The sequence below is a fragment of the Myodes glareolus genome, chromosome 13, assembly GCF_982192425.1.
Source record: "Myodes glareolus chromosome 13, mMyoGla1.1, whole genome shotgun sequence".
In the NCBI taxonomy this organism is placed as follows: domain Eukaryota; kingdom Metazoa; phylum Chordata; class Mammalia; order Rodentia; family Cricetidae; genus Myodes; species Myodes glareolus.
The window spans coordinates 49,936,770-49,961,044 of NC_142038.1; the positions used below are offsets into that span (position 1 = coordinate 49,936,770).

Here is a 24,275-nt window from a genome sequence, read left to right on the forward strand (position 1 = left end):
CGTGGCAGCGATGACACCTGAATTAAAAGGATGCTTAGAATTCAGGTTCTGCAGGAGGGGTCGCAGAGTTGACCGGAGACCTGATCTTCACTGCTTACCTGCTGTGAAACCCTGCGCACTCCCTTGGCCTCTTGGCACCTGTCTTTTCATATGCAGAACAGAGCCACCTAACAATGTTGTTCCCTAACAGTATCCACCCAAGGGGGTTGGAGGCACTAAAAAGAGTCAAGGCTCATAAATTACAGAGAATAATGCCTGGCCTGAGGAGACTCTGAAATAAAGAATAGTTATCTTTGTACATACAATTCCTTTAGGATCAAGAACCGCTATTAGCTTATTTCTGTGGGCAGTACTTCCAGGAAATCTCTTTTCTAGGGACCTCTTCTCAGCGGGTCCACCCTTCCCAGGTGTCACTGAGGACCACCCACAGTGAAGCTACAGCATAGAAGTGGTTGAGTGGGAGAGAGGGAAGGATTCTTGGTGCCCCTGGAAGAGGCAACCTGGTTAGACATGGTAGAAAGCTAACCCTATATTAGGTATCAAAAGCCCTGGATTCAAACATCATCTCCAGTGTCTGCTTTCTTCTCTTTTCTTGTATACTATTTCGCTAACATTGGTTTCTATCTGTGAAATGCATAAAATACCTTCTCCTCAGGAGCTGTATTACTCAACGTCACTAAATTTATTTATTTACAACAAAATAGTCATTATATGGCAGGCATTAAGAATATGGATAGGAGGCCGGGCAGTGGTGGCACACCACGAATTTAATCCCAGCACCTGGAAGCAGAGACAGGTGGATCTCAGTGAGTTCAGGCTACTCTGGTTTACAAAGTGAGTTTCAGGACAGCCTGGACTGTTACACAAAGAAACCCTGTCTCAAAAAACCAATGTGTGTGTGTGTGTGTGTGTGTGTGTGTGTGTGTGTGTGACTATATACATGGATATGAATCAGGAAAGTGAATATGGGCAGGTATCCTATTCTTGAAGAGTTACAATAGAGTAGATAGCTAAGTCAATAAATTTTTTGTTTGTTTTTCAAGACAGGGTTTCTCTGTGTAGCCCTGACTGTCCTGGAGCTTGCTTTGTAGACCAGGCTGGCCTCAAACTCACAGAGATCAGTCCAGGGGCTGAGGACAGAATCCAGGACCTTGCACTTGCTAGGCAAGAGCTCTCTACCACTGAGCTAAATCCCCAACCCTCAAGTAAATGAATTTTGAGAAACTGACCTTCCTAGAGACAGTAGATACAATACATAAAAACACCACTCAGAACATAAAACAGCCATGCTTCAGTTCCTATACTCCTCTCTCTAGATGTGTGGCATTACAAATTCTATTTCAAGTTCCGAAGCAGAAAAACAGTCATAATAATGGGCTTAATGGACTAAATGCTTAAGTTAGTACCTGGTACACGGTTTAAACATTGAGTACATTTTAATAATTACTGTTGTCACTTACAAATAAATTCTCTCTGCTCTCTGCTCTGGGATTCTCAGTATGGAGGCTAAGATTCTTAATGATAGTGTTACTGTATTAAATGACATATAGGACAGGCTGGGGGTGGGGTCAGAGGCAAAGGTGTCACATTTGCTGTACAACCACAGATAAGAGAACACTAAGTTGTTATTTTCATTCCCTATGGCCTCACAATCCTACTTCTAGAAACACAACTTACACAAATATTAGTGAAACTGTATAAGACATAATATGTATAAGAATACATATATTACATTGTTTACAAATGAAGATACTAAAAGAAAAACTGAATACAAATAAATTGAATTATAGGCCTACAGCTTAGTGCTATCTGCCTTATTTATACTGCCTTAGTGTTTGTTAAACACAAATATGTCTTAAAAAGTATAAAAAACACCAGTCAGGTGGTAGTGGCGCACACCTTTAATGCCAGTACTCAGGAGGCAGAGAAATATGAATCTTTGTGTGTTTGAAGTCAGCCTGGTGTACTGAGAAGGCCCAAAAATGTGAGTCTATGTCCACCTTGACCAAAGGTCAGAGAGTTGGAACTTACCTCTATTCATTCAAGTTTATTGTCTGTTTCTACCTCAAACAAAGGTCCCACCTAGATTTAGAACAGAGAGCTTGGGTCTCTCAATGTTGTTGTCAACAAGTGTGGTTAGTATCCAGATCCTGAATTTCAGGAATAGAGAAGTAGATATATTTCTACCCCAAAGAAAAGTCCATGGATCCAAAGTTCCTACTCCCTTAAGGAGAAAACAATGGATTCCACCCAGGGAGTGGTTTGCCTACAAAATGTTTTGGTCTAGGGTGTGAGCATGACTTGTCTTGTTTTAGCAACAGAATGTTTAACTAAGAATGTAGCCCACAACCTTCAACTGGTATGTTCATTTCCTTGTATCGTGTTAATGAAGTTTTTTGTTTGTTTTTTTTTTTTTTAATCTTATTCCTACCCTTTGGGGTCAGGGGTATTTTAAGCAATTGGAAGTTAAATGTGGGTGATTGCAGTACTCACCGGAACTCCCTCCCGGTACTATCCTATGTTTTCTATTATTCGCTTGTATCTTGGTACCTTTTACTATTTTTCTAATCCCATGCCCCTACCCAGGTAAGTGGTATTTTTGTCAAAGCTAGTCTCTGACAGTCTATAAAGTGAGTTCCAGGACAGCCAGGACTGTTACACAGAGAAACCCTGTCTTGAAAAACAAAAATAAAATGAAACAAAAAAAACAAAAACAAAACAAAACAAAAAGTATATATATATATATATATATAAACCCTGGACATCTCAGGAGAGCTGACTCTATTGGCTGACAGGGGTATGGGGGGGAGGGGTGTATACTGGGCTGTGGGTGGGTGAGCCCTCCGCCATATGGGGGGTAATGATCCCCCACCCTGACCCCACCTGCTATAGGCAGGTGGGAGAGTTGGCCCTGCCTGTACCTCACCTGGGCAACACAGGAGAGCTGGCTCTGCTGTTGCTGGTGTGGGAGAGCCTAACCTGAGGGTATAAAACCAGGAGCACTGGTCCCACCCATTGCTCATCCCTTCAAGAGGTAAACTAGTCAGGGCAAATGCTGGAGAGCGTGCACTTGTGCCCTGGTCATGAGGACAGGGAACAGCTGATCGACTGAACAACCATGCCACTATCCAGGCCTAGAGCCAGGGTTATGAGTTGACCCACCCCAGCATCTACCCCCCCCATCTGTGATCTACTAAAGTATGTGAAGGAGCCAGTACCATAGACCTAAAGCTGCAGGATCTCCACAACACAGGGCAACAACAGGATAACCAAGAGGAGTCTCAGTGAGGGCCAAGTATAGATGATGAAACAGAAGCCAGGGGCCTCGAACCAGAATAGTGACTCTCCGATGAACACTTGCAAGGAAAGATACGTGGATGAAAGGGTTTACTGTGTGACTCACTGTATCACACTACAGCTTCCATGATGAAATTTTTTTTCTTCTGGCTTTTTTTTTCTCTCCTCTTAAATTTTATTTTATTTTGGGGAAAAGGTTGTAAGGGCAGAGGGTGGATAAAAAGGGACAGGAAAATGAATGGGGTTGAGATGCAGAATGTGAAAGACGCAAAGAATAAAAAGAAAGTAAAAAAATACATATGTCTAGTTATACACAGTTATGCGAAGCAAATCCCACTCTGATTTATGAAAACTGTATACATTACAGAACGAGATCAGTGTTTTAAAGGTTTGATAGCGTGAACTCTAATATGAACTACTGACTGTGGGTGATAAGGATTAACCAGTCTAGTTTTGCCAACAGTCACCAATCTACTACTGTGGACCTGAGTACTCACTGGAAGGAGCGGTTGTACATGTGGGAGGGGGCCCCATACTTCCTGTTCTAGTTTGCTGTGAACTGGTCTAAAAAAATAAAGTCTATTAGCTGAGGATGGTAATGCACATGTATCATCCCTGAGCTTCAAGTCCACCCTGTCTACGCAGCAGGTCCTAGGTGAGCCTTGCTACATAAAGAGATCCTGTACTAAGTAAATAAGTATAATTTATTCATTAAAAATTATTTGGAGGACGTACACAAAATTACTAACAATGGCTGCCTAATTGAAGAAAAATAGTTGAGAGAATAGCATTTTTATGCAAATAGTATGATACTCGTTACTATATACATCAATAATATAATTATATTTTATCTTTAAAACTTTTACGGGCATTCTGAGAGATAACCACTATGCTTCTGATGGCACTTGTTATGGGCCTGGTAGAGAATGAGGCATTACTCATTGTTTCAATTCAGTAGAGATTTGATTTTCATAATTTTTGTTTCATAACTAAATACAGAGAAAGAGATTAAAACAAACACAAGTTCAGCACAGCTCAAAACTCAAGACACTATGTCATTATTGTGGATAGCGAGGACCCACTTCATACCTCATAGTGCCTCATGAAAATGGGAGAGAGGAAGGTAATAAGAAATTAAGAGTCTCAAGATAGTGATTATATAAAAATGAGGATATGCTCGCTCCTAGGTATGGTTGAAGAGAAGAATTTTATTGGAGATATGAGGGAGAGAACAGTCAGAGGCATCTGAAAGGGTCCAGAGTGAACTGGGCCTTGGAAAATGAGAGAGGAAAAAAGAAGGAAGAGAGAGTCAAAAGGGCAAAGAGGCCAAAGCCAGCCAAGAGTGCGCACGGCCAAACTGGCAGGTTTATTTAATGAAAAGTTGGGAAAAGGGAAGTGAAGGGCCTGGGCTGGAGAGGCTAGCGTGGTAGGCCATGGGCTGGGGATTTCTGGGATGTGCCACAGGCACTGAGTGAGCCTAGAGGCCAAGAGCACTTTTTGGTATGCTAATAAACACCACAGTGAGCTATTTGTCTTCTTTGGGACCCGACAGTAAAATCTTCCTAAATGTAGTGGGGCAGTGAAATCATCCTAGCCTGGACCTAGATCCCACAGCTAGCATCCTCCTTCAGCCCCTTAACAGTCACTTCCAGCAGTGTTCCCACTCCCTACCCTCCCCTGAAGTGCACACACATCCCCCCCCCCCACCAATAAAGCAGCCTCTGCCTTTGGTCGCTCTTTCAAACTTTTCTTCTCTCCCCTCCCCCTCGCATCCCAATCTGTGCTTCTTGGAATCTGGCAGCGATCCCAGGCTCCGTGTCGCTGTGTCACTTCTCAGCCTCAAGCAACCATTTCTAGACGGGCAGTGATAGCTCTGCACTGAGGACATAAAATGGAGAATCTGTCAGAACACCTCAGTAGCGAGATGACAGGAGCATGGGAGACCTTCGCCACCGCCACCACCTTGACCTACATGCTTCCACGGCAGCCATTTAACATGGCAAAAATATTTTCAGGTCTACTTTGTGTGCCAGGCACTGTGCTAATTTAAGAGTTTTAAATTTAGTGAAGAGTGCTGGTAGCAGTTTTTTCCGTGCTGGACACAAACCATCCAGAGCAATATTCATGCATTAAACCAGTCTCCCCCGTTTTACATATTACCGCACAATTTGGTGGCACAAAAATTTTGGCACTGTGAAGTGCTACTTCAGTAAACTGTGGTAATAAAAGTCAGCTTTAAACACACCTGCCTTCACTATCGACACTATCTACCAGGTTCCCCTAAATTGATTGAGAACATTCTTAATCCAGCCCTCTGTATTCGCATGGAATTATGGGGGTTGGGTAACGTTGCTTTTGCCTCCCCATTATTTCCCCATCTTAATAGATCCTAAACTTGGTTTGTATCTTAGGGTTTGTTTCTACTGCTGCAACGAAACACCATGACCAAAAGGCAAGTTGGAGAGGAAAGGGTGTATTTGGCTTACACCTCGACACTGCTGTTCATTATTGAAGGCAGTCAGGACAGGAACTCAAACAGGGAAAGAACCTGGAGGCAGGAGCTGATGCAGAAGCCATGGAGGGGTACTGATTACTGGCTTGCACCCCGTGGCTTGCTCAATCTGCTTTCTTAGAGAACCCAAGGCCACCAGCCCAGGGAGAGCACCACCCACCATGGGCTAGGTCCTCCCCGACTGCTCACTGAGAAAACCTGACAGCTGGATCTGAGGCATTTCCTCAGCGGTGGCTCCTTCCTCTCTGGTGATTCTAGCTTGTGTCAAGTTGACACACAAAACCAGCCAGGACAGTATGAAAGAGGCCAAAGGCTTTTCTTCTTACGTTCTCATCCTCACACCTCACAGGCTGGTATTTGAGGATTTGGAAGAGCAGGAAGGGCTTTAAAGTATTTCCTAAAAACAAACCCCCGGGGCTCTACTGTCAGAGAGTAAAACTACCAGGTATTTTGTTTTGTTTGGTTTTGTTTAAAGCAGAGTATTTAAGACCTGTAAAAAGTGGCTTTAGTTTGCCTTTTTGAAATCATTCCCCATTCGCTTTCCTACCAAGTGCAGGCCTCCTAGTCACCAAGATTATTTACTTCTTGCTATTTTTTCCCATGTATTGTTTCCTTTGCCTGGAATTTTCTTCCTTTCTGCATCATACTTTCCATTCTGCTATAGATCATAATAAATGGCAAATAATATCAGACACAGTTTCCAGACTCCCAATTCTGTCCTCCAGGTCTCCATACACCCATCATTCATGGCTGTAGAAGAAGGGTTTGTACATAATTTGGGGATCCTCTCAGAGAAGACGGGTGAGCTCACTGAGTACAGCAGAGTCAGGCGTTCTGAGAGCCCAGCTTCCTCCCCCACATTGGCCCCACCCAGGCCCCACAGGGCTGTACCACACATCACTATTATACCTCTGTCTCACTTTTCACATTTCTGCTCTCCACTACTAATTACGAGGGAAGAACTGTTACACATTTCACAGTTTAATCGTATCAACTGAATTAGAACTCGCTCTGATATAAGGGCTTACTTAATGGTTGATGGTTCTACAGAAGGTCCTAACCAAACTTGATATTGAAACCAAGCCAAGGGAAGTAGCTCTAGCAAGAGGGCGGTATTTCACTTCTTCTGTGTGGGGGCAATGGAAGATGGAGAGAGAGAAGAGGAAGAAATGAGGGTTTTAAGGAGTGCTGATGCTGGTGGCCAGCCATGGAATTGTAAAAACCTGCCTAGGCACTGGTTTGTGTGAAGATCTTCCTAGTGCCTTTCAAATCGCAGCCACTTAGAGGCTATTATCCTGGAGGCAAGGTTGTGACCCTGAGTGAGAAAGATCACAGAAGCTAATGTATACCTCTTCAACCCCAGATTCAAAGATAACACCAAAACGACCATCCTCCTGAAAGAAATTTCCCAGAGGCAATTATGTGGAATCAACTTATTCTTAGTCTAAGGGAAACAAATTGAAGTGACACTGGCCACTGACTAAAGCAGTCCCAGGACAGCAGGCCACAGGGACAGCACTGGACAGAGCTAACAGGTGATGCTGTCCCTGAGGAGGCTCTCTCCTGGGCCCCAAGGCCTTAGCACCTTCAGCAGTGGGAGGATGGGATGAGGGGGAATGAAGAGAGACTCTGGAAGTGCCTTGCCTGTTACATCTCAGGAGGAAGCTGGTGTCAACCCAGGCTCTTTCTTGTGCAAAGTACACCTAAGAATCAAACCTTGAAGGTGAGTATCCAAACAGACTGGATCCCAAAAATCCAGTATATGCAGAGGAAACAAGTCCCAGTGTCATTGTCAGTGGCTTTTCAGAAAGGCTCCGGGCCAGTCACATTCAGAGAATCCGGCCACATTCAGAAAATCTGGTTGGATCACATGCTCGTTCAGTCCCAGTCCAACTGGCCTTGGTGAACTCTCATTAGATCAGTCACCTTCCTGGACCTGGAGGGAGGGGGGGAGGAACTTGAACTTCCCACAGGGATGGAGGAGAGGGAGGAGGAGGGGGAGGGGGGAATGGGAGGGTGTTGGGAGGAAGGGCAGAAATGAAAACTTTCATAATTTAATAAACTTTGAAAAAAAAAGAGAAAAAAAAAAGAAAAGAAAGGCAAGAACCAGAAAAAAAAAAAAAAAGAATCAAACCTTGGGGCACATATGAACCCAGAGCATTAGGCCCAAATTACCCCTCTTCTGTCTCCAATGAAGGGAATAGCTTTGCGGAAAACCCGGAAAGATAATGAATACTGGCAAAAGCACTTCCTACTCCTCAAGCCCCCAGTGCACGTGCACACATGCACACACACACACACACACACACACACACACACACGAAATCAGGTTCTTAATTCTTACTCTTCCATTCTTCAAGTAAATCCTGATCATACATTTAATTCCTTCCTCTTAGGCACAGATGGTAAAAGCAGGGAAGACAAGCCACAGGCATTGACTGCTTCCTGGCATTACTTCATGGACAGTGACCTTTTTCAGAAGCTACCATGCCCCAGGATTAGTCTTCCAGACAAGCTTTCACATGATTTGGGGTATGTCTTCTCCTGCCTCTCCCCAGTCCTTAGAACAAGGTTAATCCAGGAGCACGGCAGTCAGACTTAGGCCTTAACGTGAAAATGTCGTGGGAACGACTCCCATTCCATGTCCTCAGAGAGGGGAATTTCCACCAGGTGAACTCGCTTATCCTTTGGGTGATGTGCTTGGGAAAGAACAGGGGAGGGAAAGACCCTGACTGCTACTACTTTGTTTACTGTTCCTAGGACATGACTGTTTCTCCCATTTGGGGAGGAGGGGCATGGAGAACCTAGTCACAATATACCTCAGCTAAGTTCTTTCCTAGTCTCCCAACCTGTGCTGAGTAATCCATCAACGAGGATAGCTATCTCTTCCCACCAGGGAAGACAGATAACTTTTTAATTTTCATCCCTTTTGTTTTGAAAAAAGTAGGCCCTGATGACAGTCTTCAGACTAGCTTTGTCAACAATAATCATACTAACTTGAATCATTCAGTTCCTTGCATCTGTTTTCCAAAATTGCATATATTTACTTATTGACTATTGTGTGTATGATGTGGGGGTAGCGCCCATTTCATGGTGAGCATATGGAAATCAAAGGACAACTCTGAGGAGCTGGTTCTCACCTTCCACTTTCAGGTGGGTTCCAGGAATCGAACTTGGGTTGTCAGGCTTGCAAGATGGGCACTTCACCTGATTAGTCATCATACCAACCTCATATCTGTTTTTAATTAGTTAAGACTTGGAGAGTAAAGATGATTAATTGGTCTCAAGTGCAATTAGCAGCTTTCAAAAAGGATTTAAAGTCTAGTCTGTAATTACTATATCCACTTTATGTTCCTAATATGTACCTTAATTTACTTTCACCTTTATTAAACTATCAACACATACATGCTCACACACACAGATTCCTCTGCCTGAACACCAAAGACCCCATGGTAGGGAAAATGCTGTGCCCATATCCCAAAGAGGTCCATATCCTAACGTCCAGGACCTGTGAATATATTATATTGCATGATAAAAGTGATCTTAATCATATATGATTAAAGATCTTGAGATAGATTATACTGGATTAGCAAGGCAAGTTCAGTGCATTCAGAATGTCCTTAGAAATTAAAGAGAAAGGTTTGCAGATGCTACATTGCTGGCTTTGAAGCTGAAACAAGGGCCCAAAAGCTTAGAAATTCAGACAGTCTCTAAAAGCTCTAAAAACATGGGTCCTCTTCTTTATTCTTCTAATGACTTTTGAGACAGCGCCATACTATGCCCCCCACACTGGCCTAGAACTCCACATCTTCCCTCTGGAGCCTCCCAGTGGTTAGCATTACAGCGTTAGAATTACAGTTATGAGCCTCCTTGCCCAGCTTTCAGGAGTCCTTCTAGAGAGCCTCTAAAAGAAATATAACCCTTCCAACTTCATTAGTTTAGCCAGTGAAGCCTACTTTGGGTTTCTGATTTTCAAAACTATTTGATAATCAAGTTACATTGTTGTAAACTACCTATTTTGTGTTCATTTGTTATGGTGGTCTTTGGATATAGAGGGGTAATTTGTACCCCTAGGCAGAAGGATGCTGTTACAAGTAACTAAAAATGTAAAGGGGGCTTTGGGATTGGGCAATGGGTAGACACTGGAAGAATTTTGAGAGATGAGATAGAAAGGTCCTCAACTACTTTAGACAGGCCGGTAATAGAAAGGGCTATTAATACTCTGCCAGAGAAGACACATAAAGATACTGAAAACATGACACAAGAATCATATATTTCTTAGAGAATACCCAAATGGTTGTGCAAATACGGACATTAAATGTGGGGGGGGGAGGGGTACTCAGATGGAAAGACGAAATGCATTATCAGCAATTGGAGGGAAGCGTGTCCTGCTTTGAGAGTCTGGAACACGCCATGATTTAGCCCCATTTGGGACTCTGACTTCCAAAACTATAATAATCTGTGATGTCTGAAGCCACAAAACTTACGCTAACTTGAGATAGCAGTAACATGAAACCAGTACAGGCCACTGACTGGTCTAAAGCTTGGACAATGAAGCCAATCAAACGATTCTTTTCACCTGCCATGGGGACAATGTGACAGAAACATGGTAAGTGGGTAGGATTTGGCAGCAGGAAGATGTGGGTTGAAATATGTCTGGGACATTGCATTCATTAATGAATTCAACAAATTTTTCTTAAGCATTGGCGTGTGTAGGCATTTTACTCCACTCTGAGATTATGAAAGTGAGCTGAACACTGACCAGCTGTGCGATGTAAGGACATCACTGACTTCACATCAGCCCCCAGTTTCTTGTCTGAAGCATGGGAATGATAATGCACTTCTCTCTTAAAGTTGTGTAAGGACTGGGGGGAACACTCAGTTGGTAAACTGCTTGTCTTACAGGCACAAAGACATGAGTTTGATCCCCAGGATGCTGTTTATTAAAAATGAGTCAAGTGAAAAAGAGTCAAGCATGGTGTTGCGAGATTGTAATCCACCGAGGAGGCAGAGACAGACTGATCCTTAGAGCTTGCTGGCCAGTGAGAGACCTTGTCTCTAAATAAAGGTGGAAAGCACCTGAGGAATGACACCTGAGGTTGTCCTCTGGCCTCCACATTCACCTACACACACACACACACACACACACACACACACACACACACACACACACAGTCAAAGACCCTCCTACTAATACAGGATTATAATAATAATAATAGGAAAATCTCCCTAGAGCTGTTTCTGTGGTTCCGGGTTGTTGGGGTTTGTTGTTTGTTTCATTTTGTTTTCCTACGAAGAGGGTTGCTAATATGTTCAGTTGGCAGAACACTTGCCTTGCCTCACACAGGTGCTGAGTTCTATATCCAGTCCTAGGAGGGGAGGGGAGATAGGGAACTGCTCTCCTAGTAGACTTTAGAAAAAAAAAAAAGAGGACATTCTGTAGTCTGTGGCTCATCATCAAACTTACAGACTCACATGGTCTTCCTCAGAATTGCTTACACACCTTAGGGTATCCATCTGACTCCAGGTAATTATGGGAACAGAAATGACAGAAGTGTGTTCTTAAGCAAGACAGTATCTACATTGTAGAGTTAAAAACAATACAAATGAGAAGACCTAGGGAATGGCACTTCATTACTTAGTTTTGGTCCAGCAGATCATGTGAACAACAATTCTGAACACAGGGTAGACTTTCATTGGACATAAACTCACTGTTGAATTTTCTTGAATCATCAACACTGCCCTTGCTTGTTTAGACTTTTGTCTACAAAGCAACCCTCATTCATTTTTAAGTTTTCTTTCTTTCTTTTTAACATGTGATGAAACCTCTGATCTGAGGGTTTGGGGTACAGCAGGTAAGAGATATGACTCTAGTAACAACAAACTTCTCATTGTCTCTTTTCTCTTGCAGACCCAAATCTGGCCACCCACACCTGCTTTTGCATACCTCAAATTTCAGTGGTTACACCTCTTGGGTGTATCTTCTACAAAGCTCTCAATTTCCTGTTTAAACAGGAGCGCCAACATTGCTTGGCCTGAATTCCCTTTGGTAGTATCGCCTCTAGTACTTGCTCCTCCATCCTTTGCCTAGTCCTCTCTCTATCAAGACTGCTGCTGAGGCCCTGCCTGCCTTCAGAAGGTAGACAGAGTAGAGCAGCCTCCAGCCCTGCCTCTTCCCTTTTCCCTGATTGAGAGCAATGAGACCTCAAGGGCCAAGGCAGAGAAAATCCCCTCTACAATCCTCATGCTCATTCCCAGCTATCGGAAGCCTGATGACCCTTCCCAAGAGACTCCCTGGTCTACAGCCGATGCTTGAACTGCGTATGTTTCTCTAGATTAGGCAGTGACCTTTTCAACAGCAAAGCTGACTGCTTCTGGGAAGATAAATTTTTCAAGTTCCTTTGGCTGACCGTCTCCAAAAATTCTTGCCACAAAAGTCCCTTGCTATCTCCGTGGCAGGCTTTAGTCTGTAGCTTGCCAGTGTGGGTGAGGCCAAAAGCAAGAGGCTCTGGAACTGCAGTCCTTAAAGTCATTCTGAATTGTCAGTAGAATTGTCATGAATTCCACTGGAAACCGGGTCAGAAGCAGACCTTTCTTGCCCAAGTGCCTTCCAAACAGGAGTTCCCAGACCCCTAACCTAAACAATCCTAGTGATCTTCCTCACAGAAGGAAGTGCAGACTCCACCCTCCGTTTCGTTTCCTCTTCCCCACAAAGCTCTCAAACAACAAGCAGCCTCTTGTCTTTAGTCTTTGAGCTGAGTCAAGAAGAAAATTGGTTAAATTCTCCCTTTTTAAGGCTCTTTGCAACATTAGGATCTCCCTAGCAGAGACCTGACTCTGGTGATAAATGGCTTTAAAAAGCCAACAAAAACATTGAAAGAACATAACAAGAACAAGAAGAGTATTTCATGTTTTTCTCTTTCTTTTTGTCTTTTTCTTTTCTTTTCCTTTCTTTTCTTTTCTTTCTTTTCTTTCTTTTCTTTCTTTTCTTTCTTTCTTTCTTTCTTTCTTTCTTTCTTTCTTTCTTTCTTTCTTTCTTTCTTTTTGAGATTAAATCTTGCTATACAGCTTGGCCTGAAACTCAGTATGTAGACCAGGCCAGCCTTGAACTCCTGGCAGTTCTTCTGCCTAAGCCTCCTTCTGAGTGCTGGGATTACATGTGTGTATCATCACAGCTGGCTCCACGCAAGTATTGAACAAGAGGAAAAAAACGTATGTTTTTTTTTTTCCCCCAAATCACAGTCAAAAGTTGTCAAGAGGAAGTTCCTCAGGGACCATAAGAGTACATTGCTCCAATGTAATCAACACATTAAATGTATCAGTGGTAACCAAAGAAAGTATAATGAGGTCCTATTTCTTGCCCAGCTTTGCATCTGCAGGGTCCAAAGGAAATTGCAGCCTTTGGGAAGAGTTATTGATGTCCATCTCTCCTCTCTGTGTATGTCCTCAAAATGTGTGTCAAGAAGCACACGTGGGTGCATACAAAGTTGGGTGATTTCCATACAAGGTCAGATTTCTGCTAGGGAGATCCTAATGTTGTTAAGAGCCTTAAAAGGGGAGAATTTAACTTAGGGTCTCCATTTGAGGTCACTGAGAAGGAAGAAGTTCTTTTAGCGTATGTCAGAGTTCCAACCCTGGCTGTATTTTGCCTTGTACCAATCCTGGAAAAACTGGTATAAAGGAAATATACCAAAAACACATGAGGTATAGAATTATCTAAGAAACTACTTACTATACAAAAAAATTTTCATAACACCAGCACATTCCCAACTTCATCCTTTAACCTACATAGTCAATTAAAAATAAAAATGGAAGGTGCAGAGTATCCCTCCAAGCAGGAGATGAAGAAAGGATGCATAGACAGAGGTAGCAAAGACTTAAACCTCCTAGCTTCTCCTGGGTTAATCCTTTTTCCTGTGCCACCATGATACCATCATCCAGGCCATTCCAGAACAACCACATCTTTGTGTATCGTGGGCTACATAGAAAACTCCATGAAGAATAATGGGCTTTGCACCCCCAGACAGTGAAATTGCATCTTCCGAGGGTTTGCTTTCCCCAGCTAGAGATCACTACACAAGCTCTTTTCCTGGACTGTCAAACAGAAGGTGACAGTAGAGGACACAGAAAGGAGCTGCCCCACTCACGAGATCCCTGAAATCATTTTTTTTCCAGCCTAATAAGGATATACACACACCTACCAGGGCCGACATTGCCATGACAACAGATGAAGTCCAGGGTGAGCAGGTTAGTGGAGCAGCATGCCTTCTAAAGTCTCCCCAAAGGGCCAGAGGCTGCACTCACTCATGACATAAAAGATGTTGACAGGGCTTCTACATGGACTCCAAAAAAAACTTATACAGGACGTGGTTTTTTTCAGGGGACTGATTAGAGATGGGGTCTTTCCTTGAGGACTTGGCCTGGTCAGAAAGGCAAAAATCTATAAAATGAATAAGCGCTTGGATCCCCGTGTAAAACTAGGACACATAACCGTGTCCTTTTCCCACAGAGTAAAGAGATGTGACAAACCAGGACAAAAGCAGTCCTACAAGGAAATAGAGAGACAGGCACTTAAATAAAATCTCAGCAGCACAGCCTCGCTAAAGAGAAACTCAGGTCTAAATTTTGAAGGGAAAGAAAGGATAGATTCATCTCTTTTATGGGAAATCATAAAAAAATCATTAAAAATTGTTTTTTACTAAATGTTTTTCTTCAGATTCTTCACTATGCGAGTACTATGTCATCTAATTCACTATGGACTATGGACTCTTCACTATGTATTATGTCATTTAATTCTTCTAATGACGTCATAAGGAAGTCACTACTCTTATGTCCATTTTCTGAGAAAGAAACTGAGCATAGAGCGGACATACAGCCACCATTGGCACGGCAAAAAAATCCAAGGACGGTTGCTCTGAGGCCAGAGCTTCAGTGTTTAGCAATTATGTCTCAGGTCTGGGAAAGGCCCTGGCTTCCCACACGAATCATAAACAGATGGCTTCCTCACAGTTTCCGAGCCTCTAAACATACAGGCCACATCAGAAATATTTACTCTAACCCAATTTATTTTTGCTGTTATTGATTTGTGAGTTCAGCACTGGGGATTGACCCCAGGACGTGCCACGTGACAGGTAAGTGCCCTAGCACTGAGTGACATTCTAGAGCGCTTTTCACTTTTTATGTTGAGACTGTCTCTCTAAGTTGTCCATGTTGGTTTTGAACTTGCAGCCCCCTGCTGGCAGCCCCCTGAGTAGGAGAGGTTACAGACCTGAATCACCAAACCCACTTCTAGCCCAAGTCCTAAATTTTAGGGTGCACTGAGAACACATGGAGAGTTCTTCTGAACACTCTGCATTTCTAACAAGTCCACAGGTGTTGGTACTCTCTCCAGGAACTACACTTTGAGTAGTCTAGTACCCCGAATCCTCTAGCTAAGCCTCACGGCCTTAGAGTCTATCTCGACCAATTAATCTTTCACTGTTTAGTCCCAGGCCCCCTGGGCCTTGCTTCACAGGCTATAATGTTATCTTCGGCAGTGCTGTGTGCTTTGGAATTCCCTGCGCTCTTCTGATAGAACAGTGATTACTCCCTGTTATCCATGGGGGAATGGACTCCAGGACCACCACAGACACCCAGCTCAGTTGATGTTCAAGTCACAGACAAAATGGCATAGTGACTGCCCGTAACATCCCAGTCCCTCTGTAGTCTGCTCTGCAATGCCTAGTACAGTGAAAACGTTCTGTACATTTTTACCTCGTACTATTTAGGAAAGAGAGGCAAGGAAGGAAAAGCCTGTCTGCGCCAGGTGCAGATGCATCTTCACCACACATTTTCCACATGCGCTTGGCTGATGCCGTGGACGCGGCACTTGCAGGTTCAGTTGGACTTCCCACTCTAAAATACAGTTTACTGCTGCTTTAGTGGGTAGGGTTGCCTTTTTTTCTTATTGTCATTTTGTTTGGAATGGATTTTTTTTTTTTCAGAGAAAGATTCTCCCGTGCAGATTATGTTGGCCTCAGCTTGAGATCCTGCTACTACCTCTACCTCCCTTGTGCTGATGTGTGCACATCACATCCAGTTGCACATATCTGGTAGCTCTTGAGATTCTATGAACTGTACAAAGAGGAGTCTTGAAGAACCAATAGATAGGGCAGCCCGACCTACTGCAGACAGCCAAACCAGTTTCCCACCAGGCAGGGATTTTCTCTGGGAATTAATCACAAGAGAATATTCATTAAGTCTTTTTCAGGGTTTTCGCCCAAGCGAAGTTCAAAAGTTGTCCCACCTGTCCTTGACTGGCCCTTTAATGTCCCTCTTTCTAAAACACATTCCGCCACCCTTGCAGGGGCTGTAACTGTATTTTGTGCATTCACTGGTGAGCTAATTTTCTCTGTGCTCAGTCTCGTGGGAAGCTGGAGGGAAATAAGGAGGCATATGATCCAGGTCCGCTTACGCAAAAGGCAAGGCTGAAGAACAGGGGCCAGTAATCAGAATTAGCCAATTTAATGCCTGACTTGTTTATCCTACAGAAAACATCACCTGTGATGCCTCCATTGATCCCCTCAGAATACAGCTTCTTTATCTAGCCTTCTGCGGACTGTGAAATTAAATGAACAGCTTACCAACAAAGCAGAAGAACTAAAAGGGAAAGCAACTCCAAGAAGCACACACATGAATAAGGAGCAGGGATCAGCAGGGCCAGGCTCCTTTATGCATATGGTCACAGTCACTGCTGATGTTGGCATGAAAGCACAAGAAGAGCCCCGACGTAAGTGTAAGGGGCCACAAGCACAAGAAACAAACCTTCTAGAAGCAACTGCACCTTCACCATGAAGCACTAAGAACGATACCACCAGTGAAAAGCAGGATTTGTTTGGGACTGAAAACCAAGTTTGGAGAAGTATTTTCCTTTCCTTCAGGGAGCAACGAATAAGCCCTCCTCACCCCATATCCGGGAGGGTGGCAGTGGGTGACTGACTGGACAATGTCGATGTCTGAATGACCCAGGTAACCACAAAGGACCCGCATCTGGTCCTACAAATGGAAAGCACTGAATTCTAATCAGGAGGCTATAAATCAAGGCCAGATAGCAGATTGCACGCCACTGAAGTACTTTCCCAAAAAGGGGTAAACTAACTACTATGCACTGATGCTGCCTGCCAACCACTGTGTTCAGCTGTTCTTTCTCCTTTCGTTCTCATGACAAGTTGACAACAAAGGTGTTGTTATGCTCAGCTTACAGAAAGAACGATTTGAAAGATACATGTTCAGGAACTTTGTCTCTGTGCACTCAATAGGCTTGGCCTAGGAATGCTGCTCACCTCTCACTCCAAATCATAATCTTGATCTTTACACCATTTCTCTCCAAACAATAAAAAACATATTTTGAGTTCTAATGCCTAAAAGTACAAAGGACAGGGCAGAAGGCAGAGGAGAACCCTTCTAAATTTGTGTAATTGTTGGGGGGAGGCACTTTGAAAAGCATGGTTAGGTCACCACACAGTAATTGGAAAATGTAAGCTCTACCCAGTTCACGAGGGCTATGAGTCATTTGTCAGCAACCAGTAAGGAAGGAGAGCAATGGACATTCAGCATTCATCTCCATCAAAGACATGGGTCATGGACAGTTGGGCTAGATGATCTCCAAGGTCCACCCCTTCTGAAGAAGCTATTGGCAATGGACAGATGATGGGGGAGAGAGATTTTTTTCTCTTTTTCTGAGGATGTGGCAACTGGTAGATTTCCAGTTCTCCAGTGCCTGGCTCCACACCCATGCACATACGGGCAACACTAACTGGACTTAGTGGGCTGCCAAAATAAATGGCACAAAGTAAGGAGGGGATATGTTGGGGGATATAAAGAAAGTTGGAAGGGGTAAATGGGGATTAGATACAATCATATTTCATTGTATTCATGTATGAAATGCTCAAAAATTAAAAAAAAATTAAAGAAAAAAACTTGGATGCATTCTACTTGCTGACTAATGTAAATGTGTGTGTGTGTGTGTGTGTGTGTGTGTGTGTGTGTATGCATTAGGGACATATCTTTCTAACATTCTTTTGAATCTGAAGGAGAAACCTGGGTCAGAAACATGAAATAGCCCATAAATGTTCCCGTTTCACATGTGACTCGAAATTTACACCAACCAATGCCATTCATGAGAAGATATATTTAAAGCTAGCTCCTAGCTCGCCAAACTAACCTACAATGTCTTCATGACAACAAGACTAGGACTAAAGGTAGGGAGGGTGACCAGGCATGACTTCATGTATGACTTCCAGTAGCTCTGACGTGTCTAGCTGTCTCCTCATCTTACAACATCTAGTATTCAGAGAACACTCTCCTCCCTCATTTCTTATGAACACGGGTTGCAGATCTGTCCAACGAACTCTTACATGCTTTTATCCTTGCCATCTGATAATATTAGCTGTCTGATAAATTGCTTCAACTGGTGCATTTTTGACAAATCTTACTCTTAGTTGACTTGTGAAACACTCATAAATAGCAAATGCTGCTTGATTAGAATAAACGAAAAATCCTTAGCGTTGCCGGCAAAATTAGGCCCTTAGCTGCACATGCTATTTAGCCTAATCATTTGAAAGGTATCAGGTCATTTTTAGTAAGAAATCCTCACATACACCTTCTTACATCATCTGTTATGTATGTGTGCATGTACGCATTTTTTTATTTTATTAAATTATAAAAGTTTCCATTTCCGCCCCTCCTTCCACCATTTTGATTTGGGCGGACTGTTACGAGGCGCCATGCTTTGCAGCCATGTGACATATGCCTGAATACTCTTGTGTTTGACCCCTATCTCTGTTACTCAGAAGCTGTGTGAATGTGGGTTCGTTCCTGAACTTCTGTTTTTCAGTCTTTAAAATTAAAAATAGGTATAATAGGCTCTTGGTTATCTATTTTCAACTCTTGAAGAACTCCAAGCAGAAAATCGAAACAGTTGTGTATAGACAGAGATAGTGTTTGTATGGAAGAATCAAAAAGGAGCCGTCTCTTACAAAACCAGGGTATTTGACCAATTTCCAGAACCCAAGCAAGAGGAGAGAGATCCTGACTCTTTACCTGGTGTTGCACTGGATACTGTTGGCCACTGCTGATCAGGCCCTCCTGGACCAGCCCGTAGAATGCCCGCCTCCTCCAGGTGCACAGAGCTGAGTAAACATAGAGACCCAGATAACAGTTAGACCATGACTGCTTTTCCAACTCTCCTCCCACCCTCAGAAATTGTCTCCATTGCGAAGGGAGGGCTGCAGCTAACACTCCCTGCTCATGCTTAAACTGCAGCCATTGCTGCTGAGCAGTCACCTTGCAAAACTGCAGTACCATTGCCGACATACTGCCTGCTGCGCCACGGTGATAATAACGTGTTCTGTCTTGATGGCAGTTTTGGTTTTCATGAATGCCTTGTGGTGCCCACTAAATCTAACAAAAGACCCACAAGAGGACAAATGCCATTTCTGCTCTCAGTGTTGATGAGGGAAGCTTGTTCTCCAAACTCCCAACCCTCTCTCAGGTTAAACACACTAATACCGTCAGCAGTAATATCAGTTTGGCTTACCCAACTCTTTCCTGGGAGGGTGGGTGGGCATGCTCGAGAATTGAACTCTAGGTTTCATAGATGCTTGCCAAGGTCTCTATCACCGAGTTACAATCCCATCTCTTCATAATTTAAAGACAACATGTCACTGAGAGGACTGGCTTTGAAGTTGTTGTTTTTCTCTAGCAACCTCCCAAGTTGTTGGAGTTATAGGCATATGCTACCATACCCAGACCAACTAACTATTTTGTTAGTTTTTCTGAAAGAAAAGTTTATTTGGTATACTACAAGAAACAGTAGCATGGACAAACAGTAACAAAAGTATTGCCTGCTGATGTGGGATTCCCCTCTGTATGCTGTGACTATCATTGGTTAATAAAGAAATTGCTCTAGGCCTATAGCAGAGCTAGACGAGGAAAACTAAACAAAATGTTGGGAGAAAGGAGGTGGAGTCATAGAGAAGCCATGTAGCCCCACTGGAGACAGACACCAGAACTTTAGCAGGTAAACCACAGCCACGTGGCAATACAGAGATTAATAGAAACGGGTTAAACTAATATGTAAGAGTTAGCCATTACAAAGCTAGAGCTAATGGGCCAAGCAGTGATTTAATTAATACAGTTTCTGTGTGGTTATTTTGGTTCTGGGCGGCCAGGATGAACAAGAGGCCTCCTTACTATAGCCTGCCACCAGCCCTGATTAATTGTTAGCAATTAATTTGATTTTTTTTCTGTATTGTTTTACACATAGGTGGCCTACCCAACATATCCTAAGACAAACGAAACCCAGTGATTCATAGATCCACATTCAGAAGAGATTAATTCAGCATAAAACACTGCTGGGACACAACCTGAGAGACTCTTAGAGGCTAGCAGAGAGAAAACAAACTATCCAAGGGCAGGATGAATACTGTATCTATTTATGTTTGTCTACAGCGAGTACACATAAGAGCTTCAACTATATCCAGACAGAGGAAGAAGGAAAAGAGGATCCCAACCCAGTAGCTAGGGAAATCCTCCAAAGTTGGAGGACACTGTTAAATTAGATCTTTGTTTATCCTCAAATTAAATTACTAAAACCTCAGCCGGTGGTGGTGGTGCAAATCCCAACCCTGGGAGGCAGAGGCTGGTGGATCTCTGAGTTCAAGGCCAACCTAGTCTACAAGAGTTAGTTCCAGGACAGGCTCCAAAGCTACAGAGAAACGCCGTCTCGAAAACAAAACAAAAACTTTATTAAAACCTCAGTGACTGACGGAGTCCCATGAGACAGTGGATCATAAGTAGAGTCTGATTGCTCTTAAAACTAGAGAGGGAGGGGGAGGTGGGGAGGGGGAAATGGGAAGGGGGAGGGAAAAGGGAGGCGGGGAAGAGGTGGAAATTTTTAATAAATAAATAAATAATATAAAAAAAGAAAGGGGATCTATGCATCCAGCAGTCCCTTGCTCTTTCACACCAAACACGCTGGGTAGAAATCCCCTGACTGAGCTGTGACTTAACACTGTTATCCTTCATTTCTAACCTGGAATTTTCTAAATTTATTTTTGCAAATATTTATGTCTTTTGGGGAGCTTTTCGATCCACCAGCAAATTATAAGGATATAAAAAAACATAACTTCCCTGCAACCAGTTCAGCTCAAAGCAGATTTAAAAAGGAAACTAAGAGTGGCCTGATTCCCAAGGTTAGACAGGCCAAGCAGCCAGTGCGCTGTGAAGAGGGGGCATTCTTTCCGTTCACAGTTCTAATACGTGTTCAGTGCACTGCACTGTGAAAAAGATACAATGTTTTAGTTTCAAGTTGTATTTCCTTCCTTACCCACTGAAATGCCCCCTCAACCCCCTCTTTTTGAGATAGGGTGTCTCTGTGTAACAGCCCTAGCTGTCCTAGAACTAGCTCTGTAGATCAGTCTGGCCTCAAACTCACAGAGAGCTGCCTGCCTCTGCCTCCCAGGAAGGAAGTGATAATTCCCTTAATATTTTATTTTAGACAGTTTTTTAAAAGCTGCACCCCACAGCTTTGGTACCTTTCAAGCAAAGCATTGATTCAGTTGCAATGATAAAAGCTGACACTGTAAAAAGAGCTCAGTTTACCTAATGCCAAGTTCCACAAACATCTCAGCTGCAGACAACAGCACAGCTCATCTCTAATAAGTAGAAACAATTCCTCTGATGCCTCACAGAACAGCATCTGCATGAGTGCTTCTAGTTTAAAATCATGACCCTGGTTCCAGCATGTCATCTCAACCAGCCAGTTCCAATCTTCAGTCCTTCCCTGATTGCTCCTGCTTCAGAAATAGCACCCACATAATGATCTCTGATCATTTGTAAGCTTGAGAAGGCATTAATTTATTTTAATCTAATGCATGTTTAATGAGCTAAAATTATATTTTCATTAATTCTACACATACTACTCTACAGCCTTCTCTTTAGACACTGGCCTAGGTTTGATGAAGACTCAATTAATAATTGCCCAGATATTCTGAGGGGCTTAAAGTCTGGAGTTCATTTCTTCTTCAAAGTTAAATCCTTTAGTTTCTTGAGCCTCCCTATCTGGTTTCCAAAGACAGTCACAAATAATGAATCTTTCATTTGGCCCCATGGCATGGACACATCAGCTCTGGGAATCAGTTACTGTCAAAGAGACAAAGTAGACAAGACAAAACTATATTAAATCCGAGTCTTGAGTAATGTTATTACTCTAAGTTGATCTAAAGCAAGCTAGATTTGGTCTCCAGATATTCAATAAAGTCCTGAACATGGCTCCTCTCTAAAGAGCCCACGATATTGGTAAAAATAAGAGAGCAAACTGGTGGAGAAGACAGAAGATTCTGGCAGGGGCAAACACAAACAACAATAGCTATCAGTTATTGTGGCTAACAGTGTGAAGACAGAACAAGGAATGTGAAGCAGGAAACAATGTATGTACAGTTACAATGTATATACATTATAATGCAGTTTAAATGTACATACATTTTACAATGCACTAAAATCTGAAAGCTTCTGACTTGTATTAATTAAATTTTTAAGAGAGAGAGAGACGGGAAGTGTAGGTGAGAGGGGATGAAGGGCTTGGAATTGTCACAGGAAATTTAAAGTAGTTTTAAGTTGGTATAAAAGATTTTAAGCTGACACATCCTTGTAGGAATTTTGATGAAAGTACAGAAACCTGCCCATGACTCCAAATGATATTTGCATTTCCCAGCACTCCATAAGCATTTGGCGCTAATTACTTCCAATGTTTCAAGAAATAATCATGGAGACAAAAATAATTGCATTCGCCGGGCAGAGTTTCTAAAGCATCTCAATTTAAGCAGCTGCTTCTGGCCTGAGGAGATAGAATTTATCTAACAGAGCCCACTTCAAGTTACTCCCGAAGGAAAGAAGGAAGGGAGGGAGGGAGGAAAGAAGAAAGGACGGACATACATACATACATACCTGTGCATGCCTGCTCTTAGTGAGGCAGAGTAACGCCAGTCAGGGTTGGGCTGTCGGGGCTGCAAAAATCACAAAAGGAGTTTACTGTTAGCATGGCAGATCAATGTGCTCCCAGAGTAGTATTAATCGATTACTTGTCCCTTAAATATTTTCGTGTATCCAATCAAAAATACCAAATGGGACATTTCATATGCAATGCTAAAATGAAACTATAACACACATTACTTGTAGGAGAAAATTAAATTACATGACCCAGACTGGATATCAAGGAAGTCCATATTTAGGGGTGATGTGAGGGTCGGGTTTAGCTTTGCCCTGCCCAATAAAAGTCTATGTTCTTAAAACACTAGAGCGGTCTGTCTTATGATAGGAAAAACTTTGGCTGTTTTACCCTCCAATGCCTCATCCAAGACACACCTTCAATTTTGTAGTCTAGCTTAAAAAGAATACACGGTTACACAAATTCTGCCGACCTGGCTGGACTGCAGAGGACTGCAATCTACTGCTGGCTTTGCAGACTGCAGCATGTTTGACCCGGGAAGGATGTGCCCAGTCCTAACACTAGACACTGATAACAGCCTCTTCTACTGATGGAGGAGGGATTGTAGAGAGAAGGAAACAAACCATTGCAGTTTGACCTTGTTTTCCCACTTAAACCTTCTCATAAATCTGTACTGGCTCCCTGCTCCTCTTTCACACTTTACCTCCTCACTCAATTCCCTTCACTCGGCCCTGATTGTTTAGCAAGAAGTAGCTGAAGTCCATGAAGACCACCTATGTCCAGAAAGAAACTTTGTGTGCCCTCGGCCCATAAACTGTCATTCCAAAGTAGAGCTGGTAAAGAGGAAAATATGGGCACCTGAAGAAATATAGCACATGGGGTGCTATGTACATGTATTAGAAGATACTCAGAATCGCTAAAGGAAAAAAAATCAGGCAAGGTGCGGTGGAGCCTGAAAATGGAAGGCGGTTGTAATTTGTGCTTTCCTCTGGGTCACATGATCATAGTTAGCAACATAAAGCTGCAGCAATGCCAATACACTACATCAAAGAATCAGCTATTCTTACCCCACAGTTCATACAGTTCATGCAAGCAATGTGAAGTAGTCTCAAAAACACACTTCATAATGCCCAGAGAAGTGGTGGGGCCAGAATCCCAATCTTCTAACAGATTTAGGGATGGCTAAGTGGTACCCAGAGAACCTAAATCAAAGCCTAGAAAAGTGATGACTCTGATTACTATATCAAAGTCTCTCACCCCGTACAAGCTGTCGCCTCATGTATTCTGCTGGCAAGAAACATATATGCAACTGGTTTCATCCTTGGTTTTCAAATCTATAACACGCTATTATTGTTCCAGATAAAGTAGGACAAATTACCCACAGACAAATCAAAACAAGTTTCCATTTTTTTACAAGTATTGTTAGAGGCAACAAAAGAGAATGTTTGCACATGATTTTATGAACCTGAAAACATGACT

At 42.9% G+C, this 24,275-nt stretch overlaps 1 protein-coding gene across 13 annotated transcripts in view; it reads right to left on the reverse strand.

Annotated features, from left to right (window-relative positions):
- LOC125390504 (protocadherin alpha-7) overlaps positions 1 to 24,275 on the reverse strand; it is a 212,358-nt gene that overhangs the window by 12,670 nt on the left and 175,413 nt on the right. For all 13 annotated transcript variants that reach the window (XM_087896130.1, XM_048419553.3, XM_048419554.3 and 10 more), the window contains exons 2-3: positions 22,796 to 22,854; positions 18,890 to 18,978 (exon numbers count right to left, since the gene is read on the reverse strand). In XM_087896130.1, the coding sequence (XP_087752256.1) occupies positions 18,890 to 18,978; positions 22,796 to 22,854 (148 nt within the window). The remainder of the gene's footprint in view (positions 1 to 18,889; positions 18,979 to 22,795; positions 22,855 to 24,275) is intronic.